This window comes from Notechis scutatus, chromosome 8, assembly GCF_049901735.1.
Source record: "Notechis scutatus isolate UNSWTSFEM ecotype Mainland chromosome 8, rNotScu1.2, whole genome shotgun sequence".
In the NCBI taxonomy this organism is placed as follows: Eukaryota; Metazoa; Chordata; class Lepidosauria; order Squamata; family Elapidae; genus Notechis; species Notechis scutatus.
Window position 1 is genome coordinate 3,294,963 of NC_142016.1, and position 15,150 is coordinate 3,310,112.

The 15,150-nt window shown below is 46.9% G+C and overlaps 1 protein-coding gene across 1 annotated transcript; it reads right to left on the reverse strand.

The window, feature by feature from the left end:
- Positions 1-2,455: 2,455 nt before the first annotated feature.
- Positions 2,456-5,668, reverse strand: MARCKSL1 (MARCKS like 1). The gene is made up of 2 exons (XM_026673693.2): positions 5,352-5,668; positions 2,456-3,913 (listed from the first exon to the last, which is right to left on the reverse strand). The coding sequence occupies exons 1-2, from the start codon at positions 5,439-5,441 to the stop codon at positions 3,263-3,265; spliced, it is 741 nt and encodes a 246-aa protein (XP_026529478.2). The 5' UTR covers positions 5,442-5,668; the 3' UTR covers positions 2,456-3,262.
- Between the last annotated feature and the right edge of the window lie 9,482 nt (positions 5,669-15,150).

Below are 15,150 nucleotides of genomic sequence, written 5' to 3' on the forward strand. Positions count from 1 at the left end.
GCACCTGTTCTTTGCTTCCCTGGAAGAAACAAGATAATGGAGCACACTTGTCTGTGCTAGCGGAGCAGCCGAAACTGGACTAAAAAGGTGCGAAAGCATTATGGATCTGGGACCAGGTTGTGTTCCCACAAAGGCTGCGTCTTAGTAATCTCACATGCTCTCCTGCCGCTATGCTCAACACACCCCTTATGTATGTTTTTTTTAAAGTGCAGAGTATTCAGAACATTCAGGTGGTCAAGCGTGGCCAAGAAGATGAACTAGGAGCAGAGAACTCAGGTTCAAGTCAAGGTGCACCCTGGTGACTTGGTTTGATAGGAGACATAAAATGGGGTGGTGGTGGTGGGTGGGAGTAGAAATCCAATTCAAGATTCCAGTGTCTTCAGCTTCTGAGGAAAAGGTGGGATAGGAATTTGGCACTAAAGTCCCTGGTACTTATCACATTTGAAGCCAATTTTCAACTGAAAGTCCATTCAGATTGTCCAGCGTCTCTACTGGAAGGAACAAAAAGTGGTTTTTTTGTCTGTAGTTTCAACCCAACAACTGTTATCACAAAGCTGGTGCTTCTTCTCAACTTGCCTAAAGAGCAAAGCAGCTGGGAAGGATGAAAGGCACAGTCTTTCATCACCATTTTAGCACTTACATCACCATTTTACTTGAATCCCGGAAGGATTGGTGGCCTAATAAACAACTGTTTGCCAGCCATTGTCGCCTATTCTCTAAAGACCAGGAATTGTTTTGTTCAAGGACTGCACTGCAGCTGCTTCTCACACCAGGTAACTAAAGGCCAAAAGACTTCACCAAATTCACCCGTGTCCTATTTGGACCCCAAATGTGCCATTGCTGGCACCAGCATGTGATAACTGTGAGCTGCAATGCTCAATTATAACAATTCAAAAAAGAACAGATCTTGGATGGGGCAAGTTATTTATTTAAAAAAACCAAGCCCCCACAACAAACTTCCTCTGATTTGTTGGTGGCTGCTAGGCTGGAAGAATTACCATGATTAGTCCTCCATAATCCCATGTACTCCTGAAGCATTGCACTACACCTCCCATCTCCCTGAATCAACACATGTTATAGCTTGTCCTATCATGCTTTCTAAGGACACACGGAGTGCTGATCAGCAAAATATTCTCTTCCCAGAAGTTGGAAGATTTGCAAGAATTGAGGCAAGTGGCCAATATATAAATAGGCAAATCTATGATGAAATACACAAGAACGGTTAGCCATTCCTGTCACCAAACAAGACCTGGCAAGCCAATTGGAATAGGTGCTGAGCTCGCCTTGTCAAAATATATTACTTTGATGCTGCTTGATAACCTACCTTGCTTTCTAGAATCTCCCCTAGCCTAGAAAGCTAATCTTCCAGCTCGGGGGGCTCCCCCTCCTTTGTACCAAAAACATCCTCTTCTCAGCCCCCATGACCTGTGCAGTGGGGCAGTTTAAACCGTATACCAACACATTCCTTTGGCACTATTATGTCTCCCACCACCATCACAGGGAACCTACCACCAGTGACAGTCTTGTGTGTGGTTGGTTCATACAGCTGCAAGTCCCTGCCTCCCCTCCATCTTAGGAGAAACTAGGACTGCTGCCTCATATGGTGATTAGCAGGCACCTCTCCCCAAGATGAGTTAAAATGGCTGCCAGACCACATTCCAGCCCTGGCTTCACTGTCAGAGAAATGCTCTTATTTTCCCCCAACCCAGCTGCAGATTTTGAAAAGAATCCATATTCAAGTACTTTCAACATTGAGACATTTGCAAACACCCTATGAAGCCCATCATATAATCCTCCTGTAGATTCTAACAAGATTCACTGACATCCATTCATAGACAACATTTAAGCTACCTAATTAGGGTTGGAGGGGGACAGTTCTGCCTGAAAAGAGAAGCATTCAGGGTCGAGTAATGTGGGCTCCCTTACGCGAAAAGGCTGATGGCTGGGGAAAAAAGCAATCTCGGCTGCTTGCCTGGCCGTCCATTGGGCACACAGGTCAAGGCAATGAGGAATACCCTATGAACGCAACTCAAGTTAGATTTGTGTCTTGTGGGAATTCATACCCGTACCAACAGCATCAAGTGCTCCCCAACAAGGCTCTTAATAGCCTATGAAAGAAAGCGGCATGCATGATTAAGACTTCACCCAGATCTGTCCTGCAGTTTAGGGCTTCTAAGTAAATTTGTCAGGGAAGGTTCTGCTTGTCTGATATGTAGCTTGAATATATTAATGGAGTAAATCTATGCCTGGCTGTGATGGGCACAAGCTCCCTTGGCCTCAATTCTGGGGAATACAAGTGCCTTCCAAATACAGTGGATTCAACTTTCATTGTAGAATTAGAGAACACAGAAAAAGAAACCGGCATTCCAAGGGGAAGGATATCTGGGAAACATGCAGCTACTCAATTATTGGCCACTTGGCCAACTACTAGAGAAAAGGACCCAACTCTGATCCATAAAGGGGTCACCATTTATTCTTTTCAAATGTTACAATAAGACCCATACTACTTTTGTTTAGGAGTTAGAAAACTGCAAATCAGAAGTAGGGTCATTAAAAATTATTTACAAAGACAAGGAAACGAAAATTTAAAGTCACATCATACAGCCAGCCCTCGCCCTCAACCCCCTCCCACCCCCTCCCCAGGGGTTTCCCCCACCCCTAAATAAACCCAAAGTAGTTCTCCCTCTGATGTCAAGTTAAACACAACAGACTTATACTCTTTATGGTTTAAAGCCAAGAGCAAGACATTATAAAAAACTAACCAGATTAGCTTTTTAAACAGTTGTTTCTATAAAAAGCACAAAATATTTGTAAATGAAGTCAGAACCAGGAATGTAAACCAAGAATATCCGTTTTGTTGCTGGTTTGTTGGACTTTTTGGAGAAAAAGAAGAGCTGCTTTTGAAGATAAGTAGAAACAGAAGATCTGAGGAAAAAGAACTTGGTGTTAATAGCTGGAGTCTCAAATGGAGCAAATTCCAGTTTCTGTCCAGGGTCAGTTATCTCTCCATATAGTTTTAAGAGGGGCTTTAGAATTCCTGTTGGAGGGGCCCCCTAGGCCAAGTCAGTTTTTTCTCTTTTCCTTCAGTGTGTGTGGGGAGGACACTGTGGAGAGACAAAGCTCCGGCTCAATGCAGAAGGCCTGTGTGTGTGCCGGGCATGTGTGGCATGTGGTCAAGGCAGCAGTTCCGTGGGGTTGTTGGGATTGGAAGGATGGCACAGACAAGTCTCTTTTGGATGGGCAGGTGATAGGCAGCCAGGCTCTATTCTTCTTTCTGTTCAGCAGCGACAGCAGCCGCAGCGTCAGCCGCAGCACTAGGCTCCACCTCCGCAGATGTTGAGGTCTCATCTGGCTTTACATCCCCCTGACTCTCGCTGGAAGGTGGCGGTGGCTGTTCCCCCTCCTTTGCTGGACCCTCGCTGCCATCTTGCCGCTTGGCCACCGGTTCGTTGTCGGGAGCAGCGGCTGTAGCAGGGGTTTCCTCGGGGGCCGCTGCCGCCTCTTGGGGCGCACTGGCCTGCTCCCCCTCCTCAGTGGCAGCCGTGGCCAACTGGTCCTCGGCCTCCGCTGCTCCGGCCTTCTCCTGCTGCTCCTCGCTGGGAGAGGAAGCAGCCGATGCGTCGCCAGCTTCCTTTTTGGCTTTCCGAAAGGAAATGCCGCTCAGCTTGAAGGATTTTTTGAATGAGAACCGTTTCTTCTTCTTGGGGGTCTGTTTGGAAGCATTGGCGGAAGCAGCTCCATCCGGTTTGGCTTCACCCTCAGCCACTGGGGCTGGCTCTATGGCATCTCCGCTGCCCGCCTCGGCCTTGGCAAGCTCCTTGGGGGCCTCTGCTGAGCTGCTGCCATTCAGGGAGCTCACCTCCCCGTCGGCTTTAGGGGACATGTCCCCATTGACTTTCACATGGCCGTTTTCCTGGAGGAGTAAAGAAAAGGTACAGCAGAGTTACAGCTCGGAAAAAAGGAGTTCAGCACCCATGTATCCCATCCAGCTGCCCACTACCCTTTGCACGAGGTGACAGCCCCAAAGCCCAAGGGATACACACTGGCAACAGCACACAACCTTGACCACTCTCACACAACTGCAGTAGTGAATTCATGCATTTTCTGGGCTTGCACTTAGCATTCAATCCAACCATTCAAATCACCCGGGGTTTACCAATTATGAGCTTCGGTGGTGCAGTGGTTAAGAGTGCAGTCCTACGGGCTACTCCTACTGCAATTTGGCAGATAGAATCCCACCACGCTCAGTTTTCTCAGCCTTCCGAGGTGGGTAAAATGAGGACCCAGATTGTTGGGGGAAAAGAGGCAGCCTCTGTTAACCACTTAGAGGGCTATAAAGGGGTAGATAAGTCTCTGTGCTATTGCTAATGTATAGAGAGCACCAGAAAAATTCTACCTGCTGAGTGTCTAATGTATTTATTTTTCCACCTGGCTACAAACAAGGACGTTGTTTTCCTGTCCATCCACATGTGCCACCCTAGAGCTGCCAGCATCCAGTGAGCTGATGTGCACTGATCAGACCGGGGGGGTCACACGCTTGGCCACGGCGGATCCAACGGGCTTCAATGTCCGCGCTGGGTAAAAGGGCGGAGCGCAACACTTTTCGCCCCGAATCCCGCTAGGGCTCGCCTTTCCTGGGAGGCGGCCGAAGCGTTTCTCCCCAAGGAAGCGAGCCTGTCGAGTGCCGCCGCCAGGGGGCGCCCCACTCCCGCCCGCCTTGCAGCGCCAACGCCGCGCTCCGGGAGCAGGAGGCGAACGTGCGGGAATCCCCCACGCTGGAGGGGCCCGCCTTTCTCTCCCCCGGTGCAAAGCCGCGCCATTGGGCCGCTCGGTCCGGCGGCGCTGGCGTTGGAGGGTGCAAGGCGAGACGAAGCCACCGGGAGGGCCACGTTAGCAAAACCGCCTCCCGCCCGCGGCTCCCCTTCGACGCCGAAGCGCCCAGTCCAGCCCCGGCTCGGCAAGCTCCCCGAGAGCGCGGGGCTCCTTTGCAAAAGGGAGGCAATCAGGCGGAGGGGGCTCCCCGCCGCCCCCGCCCTCGCCCGGGAATGCGCGCAATGCAGCGTCGGGACCCAGCGCGCCGGCCGGGCCCTCCTTTGTTCCCCGTCGGGGAGGGAGATGCGCTCCGTCTCCAGGGCTCCGCGTCGAACAAAGGCGCGCCACGCCGCGCTCCCGCTTTGAGCAACGGGCAGAGGCAGCGGGAGCGGTCGCAGAGGCAAGGCGCGCCCGGCGGGGCTCAGGCGACCGTCCACGAGAGGCTGCCGCGCCCAACTCGGCTTCGGGCGGGCGGGGGGGGGCCCCGGAGGCAGCCCGAGGAACAATGGCCGTTGGCCGGCTGCGCGCCCCGGACCCACCTGGCCGTTGGACTTGGAGGGCGAGGCGTCGCCGGTGGCGTCCTGGGCCATCACGTCCCCCTTGGCGGCCTTGGAGCTGTGGCTGCCCATGGCGGCGCGGCTGCTTGGCGAGACGGGCACCGCGGTGGAGGCGGCAGAGAGGCGCAGGCGGCGATCCGGGCAGGACGGGAAGGAGCCCCGGCCGCCTCAAGGGACCCTAACGCGGTGAAGCCGCCCCCGGAGGCTCCGCGCCCTGGGCGTCGTCGCTGGCTCGCTCGGCTCCCGGGCTCAGCCGTTGCAGGCGTCGCGCAAAACCTCGCGCGCGCTTCCCTTGCACTGAGCCCGGTGCGCAAAAGCGGCGGCTAATAAGGCTGCCGCACGCGCGGGGGCGGAGCCGGGCGGCACAGTCCCGCCCGGGGGAGGCGCCCAGGGCCGGGCGGGGGGCGCTGCAGGGCGTGGCCGGCCCGAGCCACGGAGACCCTCGCCTGCCGTCTCCGGAAGGAGGCGAGGGCTTGCGCCGGTGCGCTTGAACATGTGCAGAGTGCGCGGCTCTGCCTCCCGTCGTGGCGCAGCTCTTGGCAAAGCAACTTCGGTGTCCCCGATACAAAGGCAGTCCCCGACCGCGCGGGCGCTTCCCTCGGCTGATTTGGGGGGAGCGCCCCTCTCTCCCTCTTAGGATTCCCTTCCCCCTTCGTTGGGGATGTGGGCGCATCCCCTCTGGGCACCTGCTGGGCCCCCTCCCTGTGGACGCTACCGTAAAGATGCTGATCAGGTTGGCTTAACCTGGTTTAACGAATGAAACACGATCCGCTTGGATTGACACAACAGGTTGACGTGTAAATGATTGACAAGCCCACAGTGTTTGACTTTGCATGTAGTAGCATCCCGAATTGCATACGTGCAAATTACAGGGTGGCTCAGCGTGATGATTGCATCTTCCTTCCTTAAGGGCCAAAATTGTCGTCTTCAATGTGGGTTTTGCTTCTTTTGCTTCCTAGCTTAAATTGGAAAGTTCTGCATTCGGTTAAGGAAGTAAGCGTTGAGCTGCTTATTAGGACTTTATTTTTAGAATTGCACAAAATGCCAATTTGGTAGCACAGAAGGTGGGATATAAATTTGTACTGGCTGATTGTAATTAGTATACTTCCATTGAGTGTGCACGATGTACAGCTTTTTGGATCAGATCCGTCTCTTGGAAGAGCTGCTGAGGTTCATCCCTTTCGAAATAAGAGGACGAGATTAGATCTTTCATGGATATTTGCCACCACAATAATAATGGACTGAACAAGCTGGAAGAAGTTAAGTTTAGGGTTGTGGATGTAGTTAGGAATAATGTTTATGTTGTGTTTTTCTTTATGTGCTCCTATTGGGCTAATCAGGCCCTATACACACACACACAGTGGTTCCTTGGTAGTCAATTGCTTTGAAACTCATCAAATTGGTACTCAACTCATTTTGACAAAAAAAAAAAATTGTCTTGGTATTCACCTTTTTTTCGTATTCAACACACACGCTATATAACTTGTTGAAGTCTGCTGTCTTGTGAGTCACTATATTATTCCTTAATGGGAAAAAATGGTTTGGTATCATAATTTTTGTTACTCATTGTGCCTCCCAGAACCAATTGACAGCGAGTACCGAGGTACCACTGTACATTTTTTCCTGACTCCCCTCCTGTGGATGCCCCTTAACCATTGCAAAAATGACAACATATTAACGTTTAAAGCAGGGGTCCCCAACCACCGGTCCGTGGAACAAGTCCTACCGGGCCGCTGGTTTGCTGGGCGCCGCCATCTTGTTTTGATGAAAAAGTGCTTCCGGTGAGCTTTTCTGGGTACAAAGCTCACCGGAAGCACTTTTTCATCAAAACAAGATGGCGGTCTGCGCTCGTGAGCTTTTCCGGTAGAAAGCCATTTCTACCCGGAAAAAGCTCATCGAGCGCACGCCGCCATCTTGTTTTGATGAAAAAGTGCTTCGGTGAGCTCACCGGAAGCACTTTTTCATCAAAACAAGATGGCGGCGCCCAGCTGATGCCGGCACCGGGCCGCGCCATAAAAAAGGTTGGGGATCACTGGTTTAAAGGATGCCTTCAAACCTGCTGTTGATCCTATTTGATTGTTTCTGGCTGCAAGAGAGGAAGAGAGATTTGGGTGGGTGTAGCTTACAAGTGTTAATTAAGGGAACTTCCTATAGCAGAGGTAGTATACCCCTAATCTTCATTTGTGAGTTTCCTTGGTTGTTCTTGGAAGGGAGAAATTTTGCTTTCTGGTGCAGCTATTTCTGGGCCTTTGTTACAGGATTTACTCTCAGATTGTAAAATCCTGTACCGCTTTCACTCTGAGTTGTCAGTTTCTAAGAATTTACTTGTCTGCACACAATACACGAAGCCGCTTGGCAAGACTGCCCTGTTTTATTTTTGACCTTGGGGTGGGGTATGAAATGGGGTGGGGGTGGGGTTTAAGGAAGGGTTTAAGACTTGGTGAAGGTGAGAGAACATGACCTCATTGTGATTTAGTTGATTAGATTACCAGTGGAAACTGATTAACTTCCACCCCAAGGACAGGCTTGCAACACAAGACCCTTTTCTTCGCAGAGGGGCACATTAGGGCACAGGAGAGCTGGTCATTTGTGGGCCTGACCCCTTTCTCTCTCCTGCTGCTGGAGGTTGCCAGGGCAGAAAGCAGCTTCACCAGATCAGGGCTTTCAGAACCCCAAACAATAGAGCACCTTTCATTGCTCTCACTCAGGTTGTGTCTTGGGCTGGTAGAGAACTGTCGAATTGAATTGAATTGCTTCCCTTGCTTGGGTCCTTTTCATTGGAGCCCTTGGATGTCCAACAGAAGAGGCACCTTTTGGCTTTCCTAACAGAAGGAAGCAGCAGGTGAAGCTAGGCAGAATCACATCTGATACCTGTACAGGGCCCCCCCAAGGCTGTGTGCTTTCTCCACTTCTCTTTTCCCTATATGCCAATGACTGCATCTCAAACGATCCATCTGTTAAAAGTATTGAAGTTTGCAGATGATACAACAGTGATTGGTCTCATTTGAGACAATGACGAATCCACATACAGACAGGAGGTTGTACAACTTGACTCGTGATGTGACTGGAACAATCTGGAACTGAACACACTCAAAACCGTAGAAATGGTGGTGGACTTTAGGAGAAACCCTCCCATTCTACCACCTCCTACAATATTAGACTATCAACAGTAGAGACCTTCACATTTCTAGGTTCTATCATATCTCAAGACCTAAAATGGACAACTAACATTAAAAATGTCATTAAAAAAGCACAACAAAGAATGTTCTTTCTGCGCCAACTCAGAAAGCTCAAACTGCCTAAGGAGCTGCTGATCCAGTTCTAACAGAGGAATTATTGAGTCTTATCATCTGCACCTCTATAACTGTCTGGTTTGGTTCTGCAACCCAACAGGGCAGACACAGACTCCAGACGGTAATTAGGACTGCAGAAAAAACAATTACTACCAACCTGCCTTCCATCAAGGGCCTGTATACTGCACGAGTCAAAAAGGGGGCTGTGAAAATATCTACAGATCCCTCACATCCCGGACATAAACGGTTTCAACTCCTTCCCTCAAAACGACGCTATAGAGCACTGCACACCAGAACAACTGGACACAAGGACGGTTTTCCCCTGAAAGCCAACACTCTGCTAAACAAATAATTCCCTCAACACTGTCCAACTATTTACAAAGTGTGCACTACTATTACTGTTAATCTTCTCAACACTCCTTATCACCTATCCCCTCCCACTTGTGACTGTATGACAGTTGCTTGTATCCTTACAATTTATATGGCCTGTTTTCCTAGTATGATCTCATTGCTTACTGTACCCTATGACTATTATTAAGTGTTGTACCTGATGATTCTTGACTCTTGACAAATGTATCTTTTCTTTTATGTACACTGAGAACATTTGCACCAAAGACAAATTCCTTGTGTGTCCAATCACACTTGACCAATAAAGAATTTCTATTCTATTCTATTCTATTCTATTCTATTCTATTCTATTCTATTCTATTCTATTATCTAATCTTATCTATTTCAAGAGATGAAAGAGGCTGGTGTTGAGCTTCAGTATCTTTCACGAGCTTTCTTCCGCTCTAAAAAAGAATTGGTTTCCAGGGGCATCCATACAGTGGAGCTCAGAAAAAGCCCCTTTGCTGTGCAAACCATGTAAAAAAGGAGGGCTTTGAGTGTGTGATTGTAGCCACAATCTTACTGTTTCTGACCCACACTGGGGATGTTTCTTTTTTTATAATTGTATTAAAAGTTTTTTTAAGATAACAGGAAGGAAGGAAGGTAAAAATGCAAGAAAGAAGCAAAGTAAAAGAAAAATAGAAAAACTACAAATGAGGTTTCTGATATTTATAGTAGTTATCATTACAATTATAAATGTACCTATTTCACTATGTTGACATGTCTCTCTTCTATCTACAATCTGTCCTATCTGTTCATAAAAACCATAAATCATATGTTCATTTTAAAAAAATTGCTAAAATTTCATAGGGGGTTTCCAGTCAGCACCCAGAGACAATTTTTTAAATATCACTGCATCATGATGTCATTGCACAAATGGCCAAACTGCCATTACTTGTGTATTGATGTAAGAGGCAGGTGGTGTCATGACGGCTTTTGAAGGACCCCATTGGTATGTTTAATAACAAAGTATGCAATACTTCGGTCTCAACTATTTCTTCACCATGGATCTCCTTTAAATACTTTTTGTGGCCACAGGCACACATACACCCTAGATTTAAATCATAACATTTCTTCAAGCCTGTTGTAGACCCCTTGGAGAGCTGTAGGTTGTCCCTGGTAGTCAAGCATCTGGTGGTCTCTGGCCGCCTGATTTCTGCCACTCTCTAAATAACTTGTATTTTCAGTCCGAAAAGGGGGAGAGGAGGGGGAGCGCCAACCTTGAGTAGTTGATAGAAGTAGAAGCCAAAGCTGCAAGAGAGTCCGTGCCCTGCCTTGCTGATTTATTGATCGAGTCTAAGCAACTCCCCCAGTGCCTGGCATTTTGACTACGCTGTCAGAGAAGAATGGGAGCTGGCAAACAAATAAAAGGGACTTTCTGTGTCATTTTAAAAATAGCAACGGAATTAGCTAATTAGGCTTTGCCGGGGAGCAAATTCCAGCCCATTGAAGCTGAAGGTTTCCCAAGAGGAGGGGGGGGGCGGGGGGGGGCAAGGAAACAAACTCCAGCAATGCTGGAGGTGGAGAAACACAATGTCTCCTCCCAACTGTTCCGTCTTGGCCCACCCCCCAAATCTGGTTTGATTTTGGATTAAAAGCTCCTAAAGGGCAGAAGCCTCTCCTTAGGTAATGATCTTTTACAAAATCCTTCCTGCTGAGCATGAGAAATACAATTTATCTTGCTAAAACTACTACACCTGGATTTTTAAATTTTTTAAAAAAAAATGCTAAAACCATTCTACCTCCAAGTTTCTAGGTTCTATCATAAGACTTAAAATTGGGTGGGATTCAAATTTTTTAACAACCGGTTCTGTGGGTGTGGCTTAGTTGGTGGGCATGGCTTGGTGGTCATGTGACTGGCTGGGCGTGGCCAACTCAATATCACTCACATCGAGGCACGCATCTCCTTGCCTGGCCTCTCATGACTGTGGGGATGCTGCAACAATCGTAAGTGTGAAAAAGGATCATAAGTCACTTTTTTTAGTGCCATTGTAACTTTGAATGGTCACTCCACACAAGCAAAGTACCAGCAAAGGAGGGGGAAAAACTCCAGAGACGTTCCTGAGACAGGAAGTCTTGTCCTGCCAAGAATTTAATAAGGGTTAACGGAGAGGCAGTTTCTGTAAGCAACACCAGAATGTTTCCTTCCTGCCTTCCTTACAGGATTAGGCCAGTAATTTCTTCTAACAACCGGTTCTCCGAACTTCTTAGAATGTTAACAACCGGTTCTAGCGAATAGGTGCGAACTGGTAGCATCCCACCCCTGCTTAAAATGGACACCTAACATCAAAAATGACATAAAAAAGTACAACAAAGAATGTTCTTTCTGCACTAACTCAGAAAGCTCAAACTGCCCAAGGAGCTGCTAATTCAATTCTACGGAGGAATTATTGAATCTTATCATCTGCACCTCTATAACTGTCTGGTTTGGTTCTGCAACCCAACAGGACAGACACAGACTTCAATTGATAATTAGGACTGCAGAAAAAACAATGGTTACCAACCTGCCTTCCATGGAGGACCTGTACAAGTCAAAAAGAAGGCTGTGAAAATATTTACAGACCCCTCACATTCCGGACATAAAACTCTTTCAACTACCCTAAAAACGATGCTATAGAGCACTGCACACCAGAACAACTAGACACAGGAACAGTTTTTTCCTGAATGCCATCCCCCTGCTAAACAACTAACTCCCACAACACTGTCAACTTATTTACTAAGACTGTGTTACTATTATTCCTTGCATCCTTCCTAGTGCCTATCTAGTGCCTATAACCGCACCAAACTTGATTGCAGGAAATACGACTTCAGCAATAGAGTGGTCAATGTCTGGAATACTCTACCCGACTCTGTAGTTTCTTCCCCAAACCCCAAAAACTTTAACCTTAGACTGTCTACTATTGACCTCACCCCTTTCCTAAGAGGTCTGTAGGGGGCGTGCATAAGCGCACCAACGTGCCTACCGTCCCTGTCCTATTGTTTCTCTTATTCTTCTTTTATTTTTCTTATATGTACCCATTTCATGTATTCACAACTATGTATACACTTATACTTATTATCTTGTAAACAATTGGCAAATAAATAAATAAATAAATAAATAAATCTCTTCCCACTTATGACTATAACCATGTTGCTTGTATCTTTACAATTTATATTGTTTTATTTATTTCCTAGTATGATTTGATTGTTAATGGGTAACCTATGACTATCAATAAGTGTTGTATCTTATGATTCTTGATGAGTGTATTTTATTTTCCTTTATGTACACTGAGAGCATTTGCACCAAAGACAAATTTCTTATGTGTCCAATCACACCTGGCCAATAAAGAATTCTATTCTATTCTGTTATGAGACGGTTCCAATTCTTACCATCTTTAGGCTGGCATTATGGAGTAAAGAGACATTGTTTAATTCTGAATTCCTTTTGAAATGAGATACTGCCAGCTCCAGCTGTCAGATTCTCATGGTCAAAAACTGGGATGGTTTGCAAGAGGTGGCCAAAGGGGGTTAAATGGTGGTCAAAGCACTTAAAAAAAAAAGTAGAGGTTCAATTCCATCATCATGGCTGCCATCTTGACTTTTTGTTTCCATCCTGTGGCTACTCCTTTTTAGAACTATACTGGAGCTAGCATGGAAATATATTTTTGAAGCCTTCCATCATGGTTTCTTGTTCCTAAAATTCCTTTCTCTTCCCGTTTCCTAGTTTTGGCTATCTTTGCATGAGACTTCTCACTCAGCTACGGAATTTGCTAATTGCTGGTATTCAGATAATATACTGAACAATCTAGTTCAGGGATGTCCAACCTTATCAACTTTACGACCTAGAGACTTCAACTCCCAGAATTCTCCAGCCAGCTATGTCAGGTCTGATGAAGCTTCTTGGATGAGAAGTGAAACGTTGCCAAGGAAAAAAAGTTGCCTTTTGGAAAAGTGCCTTTGGGATTCCCAAGGTTATTGACAAAGCACAAATTCTAAGGAATTTCTGGAACATTAGTAGGGTTGGGACCAACTTCACTTGAGGGGGGGGTGATATTCTACAGGACATTTAGTGCCGCCCTGTGCTAGGTTGGTTTGGTCACTTTAACTGACCAGAATCAGGGATCATCTATGTCAGCCTTCAAGATTTTCTTTCTTTACTTTGCATCTTTTGGCTGTCATAAGTAAGGGGGGAGAGGAGGGGGGTACATGGTTATGGGAAGCGAGCTGGAGGTGTTACAAAACAGAACTGTATAAGTTGTGGGGGGAAGGTTCTTGCTTAGGCTTCTATGCTATGCGCAGCCGCAACTCTTTATCAAAATATGTCAAGGTCAACGACAGAGGCCTCATTACCACCTGGAGATGCCCACATGATGCTATACACAACTTTTAATTGGATGAGCCAATTGAACTATTGGGGGTGGGAACTTTGCCATCACTTTGTATATGTGATTTACGTGCCTGTTTTCTCAGATTCAGAATTCTTTTGTTGCTACCACTTGATTTCCAGTAAAAGATATCTTTTCTCTGATTAATGGAGTCTAAGTATTTCTTTCTTGGATTTTGAATGGAGCACCATTTGACAATCTAGCTCGGGGGTCTCCAACCTTGGCAACTTTAAGCCTGGAGGACTGCAACTCCAGGCTGCCAAAGTTGGAGACCCCTGAGCTAGCTAGCCCAAACCTTCCTTAACAGGTGTCTTCCAAGGTGGGCTGAAATGGCTAGAAAGCTATGCTTAGAGATGCCTCATGCCACTACTCAGTGAATCATACTTGTTTCTGTATTTCTCAGTGCAGCTGTGCACTCTTCAAAATGATCCAGAAGAATCTTTTCGACCTATCCCCCTGCACCTGTGTGCTATAAATTCAAGCAGCCCAGCCCTTTTCAATTGTTTCCCCAAGCCTGGAAAAAAAAGTGTGGTTGCTTTTAAGAGTTGGACTACCCTTACTGAGTAAGCTGTTTAAAGCAGCAGCATCTTTTTTTTTTTTAACCCCAGCCTGAAAAAAGTTGGGTGATTTTAAGCTTGAAGGGGGCCCAAAGCAGGTCTTCTGAAACTTTTTCGAAGCAGGCACCGTTTTATTATTCAGAGCCATTAGTAGTCCTTTCTGGCAAATTTCCAAACAGATCTTTCCTCTCGCCCTTGGGATGATGTATTTCGAGAGCATTTGGCAAGGCCATAACTTCTGTCTGTGCCTGGGGCAGGGCAGACTCCCCACCCACACACTGTCTAGAAGCCGATGTTGGGCTGCTAAGAATTAGATGTGAAATACTAAGAGAAACTCCGTGGAGATTTCCATATTTTTTTTTTGTAGAGAATTTGCTCTCTTTCCACAGCCTTTGAGCATTTTTAAGGCATCGCTTCTTGCTATCTCCTGGAAGCGGAATTAAAGCAGCTATTTCACACAATCCCTAAAATAGCCCCAGCCCCAGCGGTGCCTGGCATCCTCACCAAGTCCTTTGTCAGCCAGGTCAGTGTGGTTTAGTGAAGGTCCCTTGCAAGATTAATTAGTAGCTTCCTCCTTGCTACTTGGCCCTTTTTACTGCTTCCATTGGGGCAGGAGGCTGAATGGTGAATGATTTGATAATTGCCTTTAACTAACCTCTCTTAATGCTCTTTTTAAGGAGGTGTCCCACCTGGAGAGGAAAGTGCTTAACATACTGTATTTTCCCTCCTTCTTACTGCTTCTTTTTAAATGTTATATTATAATCGCACTTGGAAAGAGGTGCAGTAGAACCTCCAGGAAATTCCAAGGCTGTTTTCCAGTCTACATCAAAAGACTAATGTAGTCCTTAACTTACAACCAGTTGCTAAGTGAACTTTTGAAGTTACTTAGTGACCCACAAGCTACTTATGACCTGCTTTCAAAATTCTGACATCACTCCACCGCCCACAGTCATGTATCTGCATTTTGGTCACTCAGCAAATGGCCCACAAATCAGTGGTGGTCTGTGGTCACATGACTGTGATTTATGGTAGTTTTGCCAGAAACTGGAATTTACTTCTGGTTTCTAGCAAAAAACGGCACATAATTAAACCATGGGTTTGCCTAACAGCCACAGCTTTTGCCTAACTGCGACGTTCCACCTTGGAAAAAGGTGTACATCACACAGTGACCTTCTTTATG

Bases quoted from the DNA above. Each gene is read 5' to 3' on its own strand.
- MARCKSL1 (XM_026673693.2), bottom strand. From the start codon at position 5,441: ATGGGCAGCCACAGCTCCAAGGCCGCCAAGGGGGACGTGATGGCCCAG. The intron at 3,914-5,351 runs GTGGGTCCGGGG...TTACTCCTCCAG, and splicing joins CCTCCAAGTCCAACGGCCAG to GAAAACGGCCATGTGAAAGT.